General features: G+C 44.3%; 1 protein-coding gene across 8 annotated transcripts in view; it reads left to right on the top strand.

Moving 5' to 3' along the window:
* Positions 1–19639, top strand: part of PML (PML nuclear body scaffold) — a 46397-nt gene that overhangs the window by 5778 nt on the left and 20980 nt on the right. For all 8 annotated transcript variants that reach the window (XM_070430501.1, XM_070430491.1, XM_070430528.1 and 5 more), the window contains exon 3: positions 18154–18734. In XM_070430501.1, the coding sequence (XP_070286602.1) occupies positions 18154–18734 (581 nt within the window). The remainder of the gene's footprint in view (positions 1–18153; positions 18735–19639) is intronic.

Raw genomic sequence — 19639 nt, 5'->3', positions numbered from 1 at the left:
GTATTGATCTACTTTAGATCTTGACAGATTTTCTGGAACATTTTCCAGTTCATCCTGAGTTAGCTTTTAGCTTTCATAATTTAAAAATCTCCTTTATACCTGTAACTATATCTTCTTTCTTATTTTTAATATATATTTGTGGTTATTTCAGTGATCTTTTCAAAGTACTAGCTTTTGGTCATATATTCCTTATTAATGTTTTCTTTTCAAGGAGCTTGTAATGTTTGGTTTCTATATTTGATGTTAATTTCTATAGTCTGATCACTTAATATGTGAGAGTTCTATATCTTAGACTATATTGAGGTTTTCTTTGGGGCCTAGCACATTTTTTTTTTTTTAAATATATTTTTATTGATTTTTTTACAGAGAGGAAGGGAGAGAGATAGAGAGTTAGAAACATCGATGAGAGAGAAACATCGATCAGCTGCCTCCTGCACATCTCCTACTGGGGATGTGCCCGCAACCCAGGTACATGCCCTTGACCGGAATCGAACCTGGGACCTTTCAGTCCGCAGGCCGATGCTCTATCCACTGAGCCAAACCGGTTTCGGCTAGCATATTTTTTGAACTAGTATATTCCTAGGATTTTTTTAAAAATGTGTATTCTTTAGAGTACACACATACCTATCTATCTCTCTATATAAAATATGCATATATTTATGTTATATATATTCTTGTTACTCTCGTTTAAATTTTTAGCAAGCATATTACGACATATTTGTGTGTATGTATATACATTTATCAAGAGTAGATTGCCACTATTCTTCCAGATAAGATAAAAGCTTTAGCATACTTTTTCTGAGTCTTTTTCTCCTTTTTTTTCCTACACCCAGACTTAGTTAAAATAACATGAAATTTTAGTTCTAGATTATTGCCAAATTTTTATGCCTCTTCTTTTCTAATCATCTTTTCCTAACAGTTATTAAGTGTCTTAATCACATTATAACTTACTTGTTATCTATATTTTAGATTTTAATTTCTCTCATTGCTCACAATTTTTTCTACAGCATATATTCCCCTTTCTTGAATTATTTAATGTGATTAATTTCCCATTTGCCTGAACTATTTTGAGTAATTTTTTGTTTGTTTTTCAAATAATTTACTTTCTGAGGCCTTAAGTGTCTTAACTTGCATGTTCTTTTGCTGTCACATAAAGGAAAGTATTGTTAGGTGTAAAACTCTGGGGTCACCATCACAGTTCCTTCATCTTGGAATATATAAACATTGCTTTATAAATTTCTGGCTTCCAATGTTGCAGATGAGAAATTCTGTTATTGTCTGATATATTTTTTTTTGTGGTTAATCAGTTTTAGTTTGCTAAGGATTTCATATAATTATTTTCTTTTTTCTTGCAATGATTGATCAGGCTGTATTAGATATGGGTCTTTTTCCCCCCAGTGCTCCTCTATGATAGTATTCATCTGAAAAGTCAAGTCTTCATTTCAAAGAAGTTGTCTTCTGCTTTTTTATATATTGATTTCCTTTCATTTGCTTATTTTTTTCTTTTTCAACTATTGCTCTATGGATATTGGAACTCCAAATCCATTTCTTACTTCTTTTATCCTTTTTTCATTAGTTCTTTTACTTTGTTTTTTTTCTTCCAGATTCTCAGAGTTCCTTGAATCAATTTTATAATTTACCAACTATTTTTTTAGGAGACCCCTTTCTACTATTTGCTACCTATGATAAGTTTTGTTTTTCTTAGCAATCTTGTGGGTTTTTTAATTGCTAAAAATGGTTCATGTTCTCAGTATGCTTTTCTTATGAGCCTGTTGTATGCAGTATGTTCTTTAATCTCCCTAAAAAATAAACCTAGGCCCTGGCCAGTGTGGGTCAGTGGTTAGACTGTCGGCCTGCAGACCAAACTCAGGTTTGATTCCTGGTCAAGGGCTCGTTCGTACCTGGGTGCAGGTTTGATCCCTGTCCCCGTTGGGCGTGGGTGAGAGGCAAACAACCGATGTGTTTCTCTCACATTAATGTTTCTCTTTCTTTCTCCCTCCTTCCCTACCTTTCACTCTCTCTAAAAATCAATGGAAAAATATCCTCAGGGGAGGATTAAAAAAAGAGAGAAGCAATTTTTAGATGTTTTATGTGTCTCTGTATTACCCTTTTTTAAGTGTGAGCTGAGAATCAGTTTGCTCATTTTGGCTGCTGATTCTCTTTATAGGTCCTGGGGTTCCTTGTCGTCTGCTCACTTGTAAATGTTGATATCTAGATTGTATAGTTTTAATAACTGATGCTGGCAGCAGTTGTATAAACCACAGTTTCCACCTCCACTCCTACAGTGAGGATGGTGGTAGCATACAAGTGGCCCCACCTCTAGTGTGGGGGGTCAGGGGTGGATTTCTCCCCAGGTACAATAGACAAGGCTGGTTCAGCCAGCAAGAGGGCGGGATTCTGGACCTGTGAGCATGGCAGATGGCTAAAAATTTGACCCTATTGCTAAAAATCATACACAGTTCACACAGTTTTACAATTTACCAGTGGTTACTGAAAAAACTTAACTTGCTTTTTCTGCACAAAACCTTGGTCCTAGAAATAACCCACAACTTTCTCCAGGAATAAATCACTCTACCCTTGGACATTGAGCTGATTAGGATACACGTTAAAGAGCAGTACCAGAGTTGGTCTTAAAGTGGGGCTGTTGGCATTTGGTCACCATGTCTGTGGAATCCATTCTTTCAGCCCACCTTCCTACTGTGTGGCAGGCCCTCCGCTATGTAATCCTATGTAATAAAAGGCTAACATGCAAATCGGCTAAATGGTGGAATGACCGGTCACTATGACACGCACTGACCACCAGGGAGAAGACGCTCAACGCAGGAGCTGCCCCCTAGTGGTCAGTGTGCTCCCACAGAGGGAGTGCTGCTCAGCCAGAGCTGGGCTCATGGCTGGTAAGTGCAGCAGCTGTGGCAGGAGCCTCTTCTGCCTCCCGAGCATCACTAAGGATGTCCAACTGATGGCTTAGGCCTGCTTCCTGCCATCAATCGGACATCCCCCAAGGGTTCCCGGACTATGATAGACCACAGGCCGGGCTGAGGGACACCCCCTGAGTGCACAAATTTCGTGCACTGGGCCTCTAGTAGAAAAAATAAAATAGAAGACAAAGGGGCTAGATAAGAACATATTTTTACGAGAGACTTCTCAACACGTGTTTGCAAAACCATTTATAGTTGATAACACTGTAGCATATAATTGAAATTCACTAAGAGAGTAGAAATTAAATATTCTCACCAAAAAATAAAAAAGATATGTATGTGGGGTGATGAATGTATAAATTAACTAGATGGCAGGATTACTTCCACAATCTATACACATATAAACTCATCATCATGTACATTTTAAATATCTTACAGCTTTGTCAATTATCTATATATATGAAGAACCAGGGTCTGTGACGTTCAAAATGACCAAAGGCTCGACCAAATGCCAGGCTGCGCATGCAGCAGACTCTGGTGGGCATGGACTGGCGAGTGGGATGAATTGCTGACCTCTCAGAGAGAAAGAGAGGCAGGGCTGATCAGCAGCCACGCTTCTCTTTCTCCCCAAGAGGTCAGCAGTTCAGCCCGCTTGCCAGCAGCCTGGGGCAGCTACTGATCAGCTCCGCCTCTCTGATCAGGCCCAGAGATAGGCCCAGAGACGCTGACTGGCATAGAAACCAACCAATCAGAACCAAATCTGGGTGAACTGTGAGGAGCCAGTGGCTGCCTAGGAGGTGGAGCTTTTCACGCTGACTGACATAGAAATCGACCAATCAGAACCTAATCTGGGTGAACTACAAAGGCAGAACCTAAGGTGGGAGCTGAGGAGGGGTTTTAAGCGCAACAGCTATTTGGTGTAAGGTGTAAGAAAGCGGTTCAATTTTTTAATGACCGGTTTGGCAGTATAGTGCATATGGCTGGCTATCAGTTCAGATATAGGGATTATGTGTTTTTGTCTGACAAGAGCATCTCCTCCTGGTGAAAAAGGCCCCCCCCCCCTCATTTAAGCAATCCTATCCTATATAATCTATCTACACTAATAAAAGAGAAACATGGTAATTAGTGTACGACCGCTACCCTTCCCATTGGCTAATCAGCATATCCTTATGCAAATTAACTGTCAGCCAAGATGGTGGCCAGCAGCCATGCACTGAAGCGAACAGGGAGGCTTGCTTCCTCCAGTGATGGCGGACTCCAACGTTCCCCGCCTGACTTGCCGGCCTCTCAGCTGCAACTCTAAGCAACTATGTTGCAAATATAGAAGCTAAACAAAACCCCAGAAACTCGCTTTCAGTCAGCCGGGCTTCAGCCAGGCGGACCGCAACATTGTATCAAATACAGAAGGTAAAGGCCAGAAACCTGCTTTCAGCAGCGAGCCCTCAGAGCTAAAGCTGGCCCAGAATAGAAAAAAAAGAAAAGAAAAAAAGGACTAGTTGGGAGCTTCAGTCACCCGCCAGCCTGAAAATGGCCCTCAGCCCCTTAGCCAGACTGGCCAGGCACCCCAGTGGGGACCCCCGCCCTGATCCAGGACACCCTTCAGGGCAAACCAGCCGGCCCCCACCCATGCACCAGGCCTCTATTCTATATAGTAAAAGGGTAATATGCCTCCCGGCACCGGGATCAGCATGACAGGAGGCAGCGCCCAAACCCCCTATCGCCCTGCGGCTCTGTGTGTGACAGCGGGCGGGGCCACAACCTCCCTATCTGCCTTGCTCTGTTCATGATAGGGGAAGGCACCCCAACCCCCTGATCAGCCCTGCTCTGTGCCTGATAGGGGGGAGCTCCCCAATCCCCTAATTGCCCTGCGGCTCTGTGTGTGACAGGGTGCGGCGCCCCCCTCCCCCCCCCACACACACACACACACGGGCCCTGCTCTGAGTGTGACAGGGTAGAGCCATAACCTCTCCATCGGCCCTGAGTGTGACAGTGGTGGCGCCCAACCCCTGATTGGCCCTGCTCTGTGGGTGATAGAGGGTGGCACCCCAACCCCCCTCCACAGGCCTTGCTCTGTGTGTAACAGGGTAGAGCCATAACCTCCCCATTGGCCCTGCCCTGAGTGTGACAGGGTGCAGCGTCCCAACCCCCTGATCCACCCTGCTCTGTGTGTGACAGGGGGCAGTGCCCCAACTCCCCTATCGGCCCTACTCTGTGAGTGACAGCGGGGAGCTCCTCAACCCCCTGATGGGCCCTGCTCTGTGTGTGACAGGGGGGAGCTCCTCAACCCCCTGATGGGCCCTGCTCTGTGTGTGACAGGGGGGAGCTCCCCAACCCCCTGATCAACCCTGCTCTGTGTGTGACAGGGTACGGAGCCCCAACCCTCCTGATGGGCCCTGCTCTGTGAGTGACAGGGGGTGGCACCACAACCTCCCCAATCACCCTGCCTTGAGTGTGACAGGGGGCGGTGCCCCAACCCCCTATCGGCCCTACCCTAAGCGTGACTGAGGGTGGCATTGCAACCCCCCGATCTGCCCTGCTCTGAGCCTGACCAGGGGCTGCACCTAGGGATTGGGCGTGCCCTCTGCCACCCGGGAGCAGGCCTAAGCCAGCAGGTCGTTATATCCTGAGGGGTCCCAGACTGCGAGAGGGCACAGGCCAGGCTGGGGGACCGCCCCCCCCCCCCGAGTGCACAAATTTTTGTGCACCGGGCCTCTAGTCTATAGTAATAAAAGAGTAATATGCTAATTAGACTGGGTTGACCGGCCACCGTCCGGACATCTGACTTCCTTCCGGACAAAGCCATGGTGGTGGAGGCAGAGGCAGTTAGGGGTGATCAGGCCGGCAGGGAAGGGCAGTTCAGGGTGAGATCAGGCCACCAGGGGAGGGCATTTGGGGGCAAGCAGGCCAGCAGGGGAGAGCAGTTAAGGGTGAAATCAGGCCAGCAGGGGAGGGCAGTTGGGGGTGAGATCAGGCCTACAAGGGAGGGCAGCTGGGAGTGAGATCAGGCTGGCAGGGGAGGGTAGTTAGGAGCTATCAGGCAGGCAGGCAGAGGCAGTTTGGGGTGACCAGGCAGGCAGGCAGAGAGGTTAGGGGCGATCAGGCAGGCAGGCAGAGGGGTTAGGGGTGATCAGGTAGGCAGGCAGGTGAGCAGTTAGGAGCCAAGGGTCCCAGATTGCGAGAGGGATGTCCAACTGCTGGTTTAGGCTCACAGAGATCGGGCCTAAACCGGCAGTCAGACATCCCCCAAGGCGTCCCCAATTGGAGAGGGTGCAGGCTGGGCAGAGGGACACACACACACACACACACACACACACACCCGCATGAATTTCATGCACTGGGCCACTAGTAGGGTATAAGTATGAACAGATACAGCCCTGGCCCTCCGTGAGGTCACAGTCTGGTGAAGGAACCAGGTCTGTTCTTAACGTTCTGGGCTGCAGGGTGCTATGAGGAAACCCACTCACCATCGTCAGTCATTCTGTGCTTTGATAATTCCCTTCATTATACTGCCCTTGAGTTTACAGTTTCCCTTGCCAGTATCCCTGTCTGGTGTGTGCTCAGTCAGTTTAAGGGCAGAAGAAAGAGGAAGGTAGGCACAAAGGCAAGTGATCTCAGAAAAGGCCACCTGTCCAGCCTAAATCTGCTGGGGAAGGCAGCTCCAAGAGGGTGTCAACATAGACTGACATATAAGGAAAGAGAAAGGGCATGGAGGTGGGAGGAGCAGGCCAAGGTAGCATGGAGACTGCTGCCTTTCAGGAACTGCGGGTAAAGGTGTGCACAAAACAATATGCAGATGATGTTTTGTTGAGTTGTACACTTGAAACCTCTATGGTTTTGTGAACCAATGTCACCCCAATAAATTCAATTTAAAAAAAAAAGAAAAGAAACAGCAAATAAGAGGTTGCTGAATTTAGACCTTCATAAGACTCTAATTAACATTTATTGTTACCTCCTTTTTGTACAGTGCTCTTTATCCAAAGATAAACCATGTTATGAGTTGGTGCAGGAAAAGAAAAGTCTTCCATGAGATTTGTTTGAGACTCAAATTTAATAGGAGGAGGATGCAGAGTATTAGTAAAACACACAGTGCTTATAATATAGATACACAAATAAAAAGAATTCTTTAGATAAGGGGGGGAAAAGTGTGCATTTAAAGCAGAGGTTGAGGTCAGACAAGATGAGCTTGGAGGAATCAGGGCTCTATCCTATAATTTCCAGGACATAGAATGTTCTCAGCTTGCTCCTTTCTCATGCAATTTACTCTTGTTTTACCAGTGAATGACTTATAAAACGAAGTGTACATGTCACCCTATGGGACTCTGTTGGAAATCCACTGATGGGTGTGAATGCAGAGAGTGGAAAGATCAGATCCTCTCTGTTCTGTGCTACTGTGATTGAAATGGGTGAATTTGGGAACAGGGTGAGCAGTATTTGCTTCTTTAGCTGCATGCTTATTTATATTTCACTTCATTCCATAAGTAATTTGAGGAGATTTACCACCATGCTGTTGGATTTGTGTGCCCAACAGAAACTGAAGCAAAGAATCTGAACCAAGGAACAGTGAGCCCCATTAGGAGACGGAGGTCATGGTGCGGGTGGGAGTGAGATCTGCCAGAGTGAAGAGATGAAGGGGTGGGGAGAAGGCCAGGGCCTGTCTGACCTAGAGGTCAAGGTGACTTCCACCCTTTCCATCATGTGTGATAGGGACGCTGAGTACTCTTCCCACCCAAGAGTAATATGGGTCTAGGATGCAGGTGGAGCTGAGACCATGTCTGGGTGTCATATCTCAAAGCTTGACCAGATTGAGTGGGGTAATTAATCCAGGGCCATCAGGCTTGTAGCCAGAAAGAGCTTTAATTACAGTTGAGTGGAGAAAACAAAAGACTGATTAATAAAGTTTGGGAGGTATGATGAGATCATAAACTGAGAAAAAAGTCCCCAAGACCGGAAGTTGGAATCATTGGCAGCAGGCTGGGGAGAGGCATCCTGGGCAGGCCAGGGAAGGGTTCCAGGGCAGAGGTGGATATATATCATGCAGTGGCAAAGCTTGTGGCAAGGAACGGGAGGTCTGCTGGCTAAAGAGAAAATGGAAAAGACAGATCCTGATGGGACTGCTTAGGGTGGAGGTGGGGGGATCCAGGAGTCAAGGGTGCAAACTCTAAGGAGCACCCTTGCCCTCTGCATTCTAGGTGTCTGGCTGGCTTCTCATCCCTTCCCTGTCTGGTGCTCTCTTGGTACCCTCCGTGAAGTTATCAGTAAATTTGCATCTTGTTGGATTGGTGATCTCCCTGGGATTGAATGCAGGCCTAAAAAGAGCATCCATGGGCAGATAAAAGGCTGCTCCAGGAGTTAGGACACTGTCAAATAATCCACTTTCAAGTTTTTCTGTGAATTCACCCAGAAGACTTGGTTTCAGAGCCAGGAACAGCTGCTTTTCCTTTCATGGGGTGGGGGTAGGGGAGATCGAAGGTAGATTTAGTTGAATAATATGTGAGTAAAAGGGATCCTCCCCCCGTCCCCCCCATGTGCCCTTTTATGTTTTGGAGAAAGAAGCAAAAATTTAAAGTAACCCGCTCTGACCAGTTTGGCTCACTGGATAGAACGTCAGCCTGCAGACTGAAAGGTCCCAGGTTCGATTCCGGTCAAGGGCATGTATCTTGTTTTCAGGCACATCCCCAGTAGGGTGTGTGCAGGAGGCAGCTGATCCATGTTTCTCTCTCATCGGTGTTTCTAACTCTCTAGCCCTCTCCCTTCTTCTCTGTAAAAAATCAATAAAAAAAATATATTTAAAAATAACCCAAGCCAAGATCTCTGCTTTCTCCATCTGTAAAGAGTAGGCTTTGCTGCTCAGGGATGGAGGCCATAGACATTTTACAAGAATTTTTAACAGTAAGACTGGAAAGTAACAGGCTTTTGTCATTGATTTCTAACTCATAAGATTAAACTACCTGGAACCACATCCATCCGTCCAGCCAGCCATTGAACAATCTTTTATTGAACTTTTATTTCATGCCTGACACTGTGATAACTGTTGCTGGGAGAATAAGAATCCCTGTCTTGGAAGTCTAGATCTATGGAGGGTTTCTGTCTACAGTAAGTTGTGGGTACACACAGCCCTGTGCTCTGTGTGTACATATTGGAAGACACGGTCAGATAAAGTGCAGAGGCAGTTTTAAGGAGGGGAAAGTTATGTTTAATTGGGAGGTTGAAAGAGTTGACATTTGAGCTGTACCTTGACCTTAAAGGTTTGTGTGTATTAGTTTCAACTAAAACAAATGTATAAATTAGTGGCACATTTTTAGTTAGTGGCTTGAGCAAAAAATGAGTGAATGACTTAAGAAAGTGAATAGGTGTAGAGCTGGCCTCTGGCCTAATCTTACTAGATATTGAAATTGTGTCACTGGGACCTATTTTCTTTGTTTTTTTTTCTTGTGACATGGATTTCCTCCAGCTCAGCTCCATCCTTCTTGGCTGCCAAATGATTGCAGCAGCTCCAAAGGTTACACAACTTCAGCCTCAAATCCAGTGTCAGAGAATAAGAATCTTTTCCCTCACGGGCTGAGAATGGGGAGTGTGGGGCTCCCTAAAGGTGAAGTCCAGTTCTGCATGGTACAAAAAGAAAGAGGAGTGTGTCCTTCACGTGTCAAATGTCCAGCAACCACTGCAAGTGAAAGCAAAGAAGAGGAAAGATTCCAGGTGTGTGGAATGCAGTGGAGCAGAAACTAAAGTGCAGAACAAGTCTGCTGCCAGCCTCAAGTGAAGCTCCCTGACCCTTCGGTGCCTGGGCAGCCCCTTTCCAATAGGAAGCTTCCCCTGGTTGGATTCAACCTCTTGTTAACACAATAGAGCACTGTCCTATCTTTTGAGATATTTTTCCTGTGCTGTTACCTTAAGTCCCACATTCTCCTGCCAGTAACATTTACTGGCATGTAAATTGTTTGTATCACATGAGATTTTTGAGGAAGAGAGAACTGTTATCCTTGTATAAATGAGGCAAGAGGTGAGAGCATTCATGGGAGCTAACCCAAACAGGAGGGCTTGCCCATGGCAGGGCCACACAGGATGCCGGGCCACCTGTCTGCAGACGGTGCTCCTTTCCTGCTGCTGCTGGCCTCTGCATTCAGGCACTCATCAACTAACAACAGGGCGGAGTTGCAAAAAGGGATTCTATAAGTCACTTGTTTAGAACTTAGAGTGTATTTCCCTTAGAATTAGATTATTAAGAGGAAGCACACTATTCAAGCAGTATTGAAATTTATTTTCCTTTACATTAATGATAGGAAAAGGAGCTGAAGTAAAATTGGACCTGCTAAGCTTCAAAGAATATTTCTTTATCCTAAAATATTTTCCTAAAAGATCTCTTTAAGATTAAGTAAAAATAGCCCTCACCGGTTTGGCTCAATGGATAGAGTGTCAGCCTGCAGACTCAAGGGTCCCAGGTTCGATTCCGGTCAAGGGCATGTACCTTGGTTGCGGACACATACCCAGTAGGGAGTGTGCAGGAGGCAGCTGATCGTTGTTTCTCTCTCATCAATGTTTCTAACTCTCTATCCCTCTCCCTTCCTCTCTGTAGAAAATCAATAAAATATATATTTTAAAAAAGGTTAAGTAAAACAATTATTAAGACATTAAGTGCTTTTGATGAAATGCTTCCATTTCAGACAGTAGTGACTGAGCCCCTGCTGTGAAAGGTCGGGGTGGTCCCCTGCCACGTATCCAGCCTTGGTTCCGTGTCACAGTTGTTCCAATGGGCAGCACTGGTCCTTTCACTTTGACATCACTTTTCATGGTTGGATGCATGTTGTCAATCAACAGTTTTTCTTCCCGGAAGGACGTCTGTGTTCTGAATTCCTAGTCTCTTGGTGTTGAGGATGTCTGTTGGTGGCTCTTATACTTGAATGACACCTTGCCTGAGTCTATTACTATCCCTGCATCACACGTTTTCTTTTAGAACTTTGTAGACTTGGCTGCATTGTCTTCCAACATCAACTGTTCATGAGGACCAATATATTTGCTTTTTCAGTCTTAATGCCTAGAGATCTTTTTCATTCTTGAAGTTTATTAATTTAACCAAGCTGTCTTGGTGTTGAGCATTTTGTATCAAATTATTCTGGGATCTGGCATGCTCCTTCAATCTAATAATTCTGTTTATTTCAGTGAAGTTTTCTTACATCTCTCTCTTCCTCCTTATTTTCCTCTTTTTGCTCTATTACCATTAGTATTACAATTTTTAATTTATTATTTTAAGTTTTTTTCAGATTACTAATCTGAACAGTATTACTGTAATTTGGGGGAACTTACTTAATGACTATTGAATGAGTAATGAAGAGCAAAACAACAGTATACATTCAAAGCTACATAAAATCATGTACACACATTGTTATAAGGTACTTGAGAATATCAAAATTGTGTCACATAAAATTCACTACCTGTTTCTATGTCACCAGATTCTATTAACATTTAATTATTAACTTTAGTCATTTAATTTTCTAACAAATTCCTGTTTTGGCATATTTTATAATTTGGATTTATCCTGCCAAAGCTGTTAGAGTTGGTGGGGTATTTCGAGATTGGCATGACTAAAGAGAAGAACTGCCTGTTTATACCATATTACTTAACTCATATTGTATGAAATTATTGTTACCTTAATTATTAAGTACCATTTTTTTATTTGTGGTTTTAATTAATTGATTGTTTTAGCTATTTCTATTTCTCGCCATTTCATTTCCTGAAATTAGATCAAGTTTAAATAGCTTGATAATCACTGTACTTATCTATGTGATAAACTTTGTCTTACTGTCTTGTAACATTTACTGGCATGTAACTTCATGTTGCATTAATGTTCACTAATATAATTGTAGTGCATTTACAAAACTCAATAAATTTCCCCAAGTGACCTAACTGTTCCCAAAAGTGAATCTCCTTTATGAACATATAACTTACATGATTCTTTAAAAATGTCTTGCACTTGCTACTCTTCCAACTGTACTTCTGAGGTGCATCATTGCCGTCTCCTCAGCATATGACAATAATCACATTTTAGAAATATCGTCTTGGTGGCACTGGGAAGGGTTGATTAGAGAGACCAGAGGTAGTGAGGTGTATTGGGGAACAGTGCCAAAGGAGATAAGCCCTATTGGGGCAAGAACAAGGCAGTAGCACTGGGAACTCATTTAGAACCAGATTCTGCCTTAGTGACCTTTATATCCTATCCCCACACCCGCACATACTAGTCGTTGGTACTCAGTAAATGAAGATAGAATCAACGAGTCAATGTTGAGTACTTGCTGAAGCAACAGAGGACAGGGAGGAATCTGGAATTCCCCCTGGTCTCTGGCTTGAGTGACCTTTGAGTTGTAGATAGTGCCACTCACTGCCATAAAGAGGGTAGGAGGGGCAGGGGTACCACACAGCAGTGCATCTGCTACCTACTGAATGAGTTTTGTGGCCTAACAGAACATTGTATACCATGGATATACTAGCCCTATGTCTTGGGAGCAGGGACCCACATAGAAAGAGTAAGGAAGAAAAAGCACAAATTTTCTTGTCCTCATTCATAGATGTGGAGCCAGCATAAGACAACAGTGTGAAACAGATGAGGTTTCTTCCATTCACCTTTCCTTGCTGCTTCTCTTAACTAGTATCTTAACTAGTATCTTTAGTATCTTCCTCTCAGAGACCCCAGATTCTCCCATCTCAGTCACCTTCTTCTCAACCAATGAATAGTTGGAAGAGGGAGGGCCATAGGAATAATGCTTTCACTCTCTACAGGTATCCCAGGCTCTATAATTACCTATCTCTTCTCCTGGCTTCAGAAGTCTTATTTCCTCCACTGTGTCACCAGGGCATAGCAGGAAACCAGTCTGATTAAATGCATTCCATACAACGGTGTAAATGACTGATGGGTCTCTTTAATAGCCCTCTAGCTAATTATTTGAGTTTCCAAAGGAGGCTGCTCCTTTTGCTACTTCTCCAAAGTGAAAGCTCCCAGTCCACTCTTGTGAGGGGGCGCATAGAGGTGGTGAAGTGGGGAGTTTTTCAGTTGCTGTTCAGGCAAGCCAGGCCCTGCCCTGAAGTCCTACTCTGGGCTGGCTATCCTCCATTAATCCTATTTTTGTAGGGCTTTTGCTTCCTGCGTTTCTGAGATACCCTATTTCCTAGAACAACAGAAGTAGCCTCCTGCTCTGGTGCCAGCAGGAGGTGCGGCTGGACTGGGGTGGCTTGTCCATACTGGGAAGGGGACAGCCCAGGGACCCCACTTAGTGGTGATGTTTCCTTACTGTCTGAGGTTGAGAGGTTCACCCACCAACAGTGGGGCTACCCATGTGTATATGTGTAGTTAATGCCCCCTCCTTTTTAATGGCTCCAGAATGACCCATGTGTACCTGGCACCATGCTGGTCACCTCACATACACCAGCCTATCTTTGTCCTTGCAACAAGTCTATGAGAGAGGCATCTTTTTTTTCCAAATATATTTTATTGATTTTTTGCAGAGAGGAAGGGAGAAGGATAGAGAGCTAGAAACATCAATGAGAGAGAAACATCGATCAGCTGCCTTTTGCACACCCCCTACTGGGGATGTGCTGCAACCAAGGTACATGCCCTTGACCGGAATTGAACTTGGGACCCTTCAATCCGCAGGCCGACGCTCTATCCACTGAGCCAAACCGGTTAGGGCGAGAGAGGCATCTTTATCCTGATTTTATGGATGGGCAACTTAAGACTCAGAGACAGTAATTTACTCAAGGCCTCTTAGCTAGGAATTGAAAGAGCTCAAATTCAGGAGTCTATCCTCCACCAGAACTCAAACGCTTATGCTTTCAGGTGGCCTCTGGCATGACAGTTTAGACAGAGGCAGCTTTAGGGTGGGAAGACAGGAAACATGTTGGGGTTTCATGTAAAATATTAACAATGTAGTCAATTCACTGTACAGCCATAAAGGGGTAAGTGAAACAGTACATCTCAGGGAAGAGGAGAAAGCTTTGTGGTAATTCCTAGAGTGGATATTCTTCAAGGGTTCCCCATTGACTCCTATTTAAAATCCAAATTCTTTTGCCTGAAATTAATTTTGGAAACTTTTGGAAAATCTAAATAGGTGAAAAGATAAAGAGGTAACTCTTATCAATATACACCTTTTCTTTTCCTTACTGCTATCTCTGTAATCATCTAAAACAAAATAAATAACTCTTATGTCCCTTAACTTGCTTTTCTTACTATAGGATGCCGTGAATATCTTTCCAAAAAATATACAGTTTTGAGTTCTTAGATAGTTGCATCTGTTGATTGTATGACTTCTTCCATTTCTTTTGTGGTTATAAGGTCTTTACTATTATGAGAATAGTTAGTCAACTAGAGTATATCTATGGAAGCATCTTCACATTTAATTATGTGAGTCATCAGAAATGTATCCTGGAGTGTGTGTAAAGCAAAGCTCTAACTTGATCCGCCCCCCTCCCCACCAAACAAGCCATTTCCCCCTGATTCCAGTTATTGAAAACCCCTTTAATAGCCATTAGTCTGGCATGCTTTCTTCATTGTATAAAATATTCTTGTGGATGTCAGAGCCTATGTCAGGGCTATCTGGTCTGTTCTGCTGATCTTTCTCTTGAATTTAATAATGAAAGTTCTAGAATGTGTTATAGAACTAGTTCCACACTTTTAATAATGGAAGTTCTATAATGTGTTATCTAGCAGAGGAAATTCCCCTTCCTTACACTGATTTTTCAGAAATTTCTTACCTGTTTGATCCATTTATTCCATCATGTGAAATTTAGAATCAGCTGGTTAAGTTTCAAAATCTCATTTGTAAACTTTTGCTAAAATCTCTCAGACAAGTTGCAGCTGGTGACAGCATGCCCCAAACCTGTCAACAAAAGGCCCAAGACCTGACACTAGCATCAGCCTGCCTTGCTTCACAGCTGGGCCTCCAAGCCCAATACAAGTAGCAAATAACAGCCGTCCGCAGATCTCTCTGTAGCTCCTGCCAGGTGGCCCAAGCAGTGCCTGACTTTGCACCTCCCTGGAGGTCCTAAAGCCAGTGCACCCAGTATACAGCCTCAGACCATAACAGATTACAACTCTACACATCCACAAGCGACACACACAAGAAGCAGATTCAGTGAGCACCAAAGCCCCACTGAAGCAAGTCCTGCTCCATAGGGGTGTTTTATGCACAGTATCTCTCCCACTATAGTTGCAGCTGGTCCTCACAGCCAATTGGCCTAGAGGTCAACTCCTCCCACTTACACCAACAGCAATCAAGGTTCAACTACAAGACTATGCACACAGCCCACACAGGGGTGCACCTAGAGTGCTCAACTCAGGTGATTGGGGAGGCTGAGTCACTAGGCCCTACAGGACACATACTACATTCTGCCAATCCCAGGAGACATAGCAGCTCTACCTAGTACATAAAAACAAACACAGGGAAACAGCCAAAATGCAGAGACAAAGAAACATATCAAAAATGAAAGAAATGGAAGCAAACAAACTACTGGATACAGAGTTCAAAACCATGGTTATAAGGGTCTTAATGAGACTTTCAAGAATCTTAGTGAGAATGTCAAAGACATGGAAAAGGACCAGTCAGAAATTAATACAGTAACTGAAATAAAGAATAATTTACAGGGATTCAATAGTAGAGTAGAGGATTCTGAGAATCAAATCAATGATTTGGAATATGAGGGAGCAAAAAATCCCAATCAGAAGAGCAAAAAGAATCCAAAAATATGAAGATGGTGTAAGTAGCTTCTGGGACAACTTCAAGTGTACCAACAATTTGCTTTAGGGGGGTGCCAGAGGAAGAAGAAAGGGAGAAAGATATTGAAAACCTATTTGAAGAAATAATGACAGAAAAATTCTCCTACCTGGTGAAAGAAATAGACTTACAAGTCCAGAAAGTGCAGAGAACTCCAAACAAGAGGAATCCAAGGAGGCCCACACCAAGAGACATCATAATTAAAATGCCAAGGGTTAAAGACAAAGAGATCATCTTAAAAGTATCAAGAGAAAAGCAGTTAGTTACCTACAGGGGAGTGCCCATATGACTGTCAGCTGAGTTCTCAACAGAAATTTTGCAGGCCAGAAGGGAGTGGCAAGAAATATTCAAAGTGATAAATAGCAAGGAACTACAACCAAGAGGATCAAGCCCTGAGACTTTACCTTCTTGGGTGACTTTGGAAGGTTGAGAGCCAGCAACGCTGAGGACCAGTGCCTAGTGCCCTGATTTTGGAGTCAGGCAGACTATCAGGCTTTCTGTTGTCAGTTCTAGGACAAGTTAATCTCAGTAATTGAGGCCAAAATGGCCCCGGCTAAGAGCCTTTCTCCTGGCCTTAGGTGGGCTAATGTATTTTCATTGCCGGTTAGAGTAACAATATTTCTGGGAAAGTAAATAACAATATTTTTCCTGGTAATATATGAAGCAGTGTTGCAATGGTTAAGAGCATGGACTCTGAGCCAGACTGCTTGTGTTTTTATATTAGTTTGCTATTGCTGCTGTAACAAATTACCACAAACTTATGGGCTTAAAACAATACAAGTTTATTATTGTATATATCTGGAGATTAGAAGTCTGAATTGGGTCTCATTGAGATGAAATCAAGATGTCAGTAGAGTTGTCTTCCTTCTAAAGCAGGGGTGGGGAACGTCTGGCCCATGGACTGTATGAGGCCCTCGAAATCATTTGGTCTGGCCCTGCCAAGGCATTAGGGGTGAATTTAATGTTTGACCACCTGTAGCAGGCTAAGTTTTAAGCTGATAATTTTGTATGGCCCAAGAATGATGTTATAAATATCTAAATGGCCCTTGGCAGAAAAAAGGTTCCCCACCCCTGTTCTAGAGACTGCCTGCATTCCTTGATTCATGACCCACCCCCTTACATCTTCAAAGCCAGCAGGATAGTATCACTTTGACCTCTGCTTCTATGATCACTTCTCCCTTCTTTCACTCTCTTGCCTCTTCCCTTTCCTTTATAAGGCCTCTGTGATCACATTGGGACCATCCTGATAATCCAGGATGATCTCCCCATCTTAAGATTCTAAATGTAATCACATTTGCAAAGCCCTTTATGCCATGTAAGCTACCATATTCACAGGTTCTGGGAATTGGTACACGGATGGGGGCCATTATTCTGCCTACCACAGTTTGCATCTTACCACTTACTAATTGTATGACCTTGGACAAGTTGTTTTTTTACCTCTTGTTCAGTTTCCACATCCTTAAAATGGGCATAATAGTTTCTGCCCCATAGGATTTTGGGAGGATTAAATGAGTTAATATTTTATCATTTATGATTGTGTCTGACATATGGTAAAAGCTATATAATTATCTGCTAGCTGAAATCTATTAAAAAAATATACACATTCTTTGATCTAGCAATACTTTTTTTGGTCATCTATTTCATAGAAGCAAAAGCATCCATGCATTAGGCTACATAAAGTATTGTCCATATTGGCCAAAAAGAAAAAGAAAGAGGAAAAGAAAAAAAATGCATAAACAGGAAGTCATTGTTATGTCTGTTAACAGGAGAATGACTGAATCAGTTGTAGTCCATCTGGAATATAATGAGCTATTAAAGAAAATACATTAGCTCTATACTTAAAAAACCCAGAACAATATCCTGAATGAAAGTTAAATTAGAGGAGGAAGTTATGCATGATCTCATTTTTTAGAGCACAAGTATCAACCCCCCAAAATTGCTGTATTTATTTGAGCCAACTTTTAAACCTCTGAATGTCTAATTTTCTTCATCTGTGAAATGAGGATAACAATCATTCTCCCCTAACTGGCTAGATCTAGCAACTATGAAGTGGGATGAAATGTATCAAGTCCTTAGAATCCTGCAAGCAGCTGCATAGTCTGGATATTTGTGTAAAGTGGTTTGTTTGAATGAAGAGAGGTGTGAAAGGATGTACCCAGGATGGTTACCTGGTTACCTCAGACGTGGGGAAAGGAAATTCAGAAGTGGTGGGAAGAGATGATTGATGTTTTAAAAATGTCTTTGCATTGTTTCATGGATGGAGACTACTAACCACTGTTACTTTAGTAACTTCCATATTCTAATGTTTTATTGGTAGTTTGGATAGTACCACCATAACAACAAACACTAAATTGGGGAAAGCACAAACCTGGAAACAAACCATGATTCAAAATTTGTCATATTTTTAAGAGGAATGAATAAAAAAAGGGAGGGGGAGCAAGAGAGCCCTAAATCAGGCCTGCCTTTTACGTCCGCAGCATCTACTGCCGAGGCTGCTCCAAGCCGCTGTGCTGCACTTGTGCGCTCCTGGACAGCGGTCACAGTGACCTCAAGTGCGACATCGCCGCAGAGATCCAACAGCGGCAGGAGGAGCTGGACACCATGACGCAGGCATTGCAGGAGCAGGACAGCGCCTTCGGCATGGCGCAGGCACAGATGCGGTCAGCTGTTAGCCAGCTGGGGCGCGTGCGCACCAACCTGGAGGAGCTTATCCGCGCACGTGTAAGCCAGCTAGTAGCTCATGTGCTGGCGCAGGAAAAGGAGCTGCTGGAGGCAGTGAACGCGCGGTATCAGAGCGAGTACAAGAAGATCGCGGGCCAGTTGGGCCAACTGGATGCTGTGCTGCAGCGCATCCGCACGGGCAGCGTGCTCGTGCAGAGGATGAAGCGCTATGCCTCGGACCAGGAGGTGCTGGACATGCACGGCTTCCTGCGAGAGGCGCTCCGCCGCCTGCGCCAAGAGGAGCCCCAGAGACTGCACGCCGCTGTGCGCACTGATGGCTTCGAAGAATTCAAGGAGCGCCTGCAGGACCTCGTCTCTTGCATCACCAAGGGAACGGGTAAGCTGGCCTGTTTACCATTTAGGGTTTGTGCCTTGCTGCTCCCTGAGGAAGGCGGGGCAGGAAAGATCATTTCCTGTGACGGAAAGGGAAACGGGCTTTTTTATTGTCTCTGGGATTTGACCACATCGTAGGTTCCAGGACGCAGGATAAGGTGGAAAGGAGCTGCTGACTTGGGGCTGCAGCCCCTCAGAGGGGTCATGTTTTACTAATGTACAAGACCCTGTGAATTAGCTGTGATCTTGTGACCCTTGGGGAAATTAAGAAACTACAATGCTGAGAATTAGACCCAATATCATGTTAGCCCCAGAGGGACTGACCACTCCAGGAGATTCTCTTAAGCCACCTGTGTTCAGCAACAGAGAAGTCCATTGGAATATGAGGTCACACAGATGTAGACTGGGAAAACCCCCTGGGGTGGCTGGGTGCTTACCCCAAAGAACACTATGGCTCAGTGGAGATTATTTGCCACCAGAATGGCCTGCCATCTGGACCAGCTGCCACTTTGTGGGCCCTGCCTGGTATTGGGTACTTGGGAGGTGGAAAAGAGCAGACAGTTCCTCACCTCAAGTTTTCCAATCCAACTGGGAGACAAAATGGGGGCATATCATATAGCCGGAGACAGAGACTGGCTCTGCAGTCCAAATTCAGGCCAAGAGCTGGATACGGCGGGGCACTTTGAAGAAGCTTTCAAGGGGTGGGATGTGCGGGGGCCTCCAGGGCGAGGAGGCTTTCGTGTCTTTTTGAGCAAATCTCTGGGGTGGAATCTGAGCTCTGTGCAGCTGGTATGAAAAGGGGAGGGCAGCTAAGAATCTGAAGGCCTCAGGGCAGGTGTCAGTGAGAAAGGGCTCACTCCTTCCTGCCCTTGGAGTTGATGGATATGGGCTCATAAAAGTAAAGTCTAG

The sequence above is a fragment of the Myotis yumanensis genome, unplaced genomic scaffold (assembly GCF_028538775.1).
Source record: "Myotis yumanensis isolate MYYU_CA2020_CCGP unplaced genomic scaffold, mMyoYum1.0.hap1 SCAF_1, whole genome shotgun sequence".
Taxonomy (NCBI): Eukaryota; Metazoa; Chordata; class Mammalia; order Chiroptera; family Vespertilionidae; genus Myotis; species Myotis yumanensis.
This window is presented reverse-complemented; position numbering and strand designations above follow the sequence as displayed.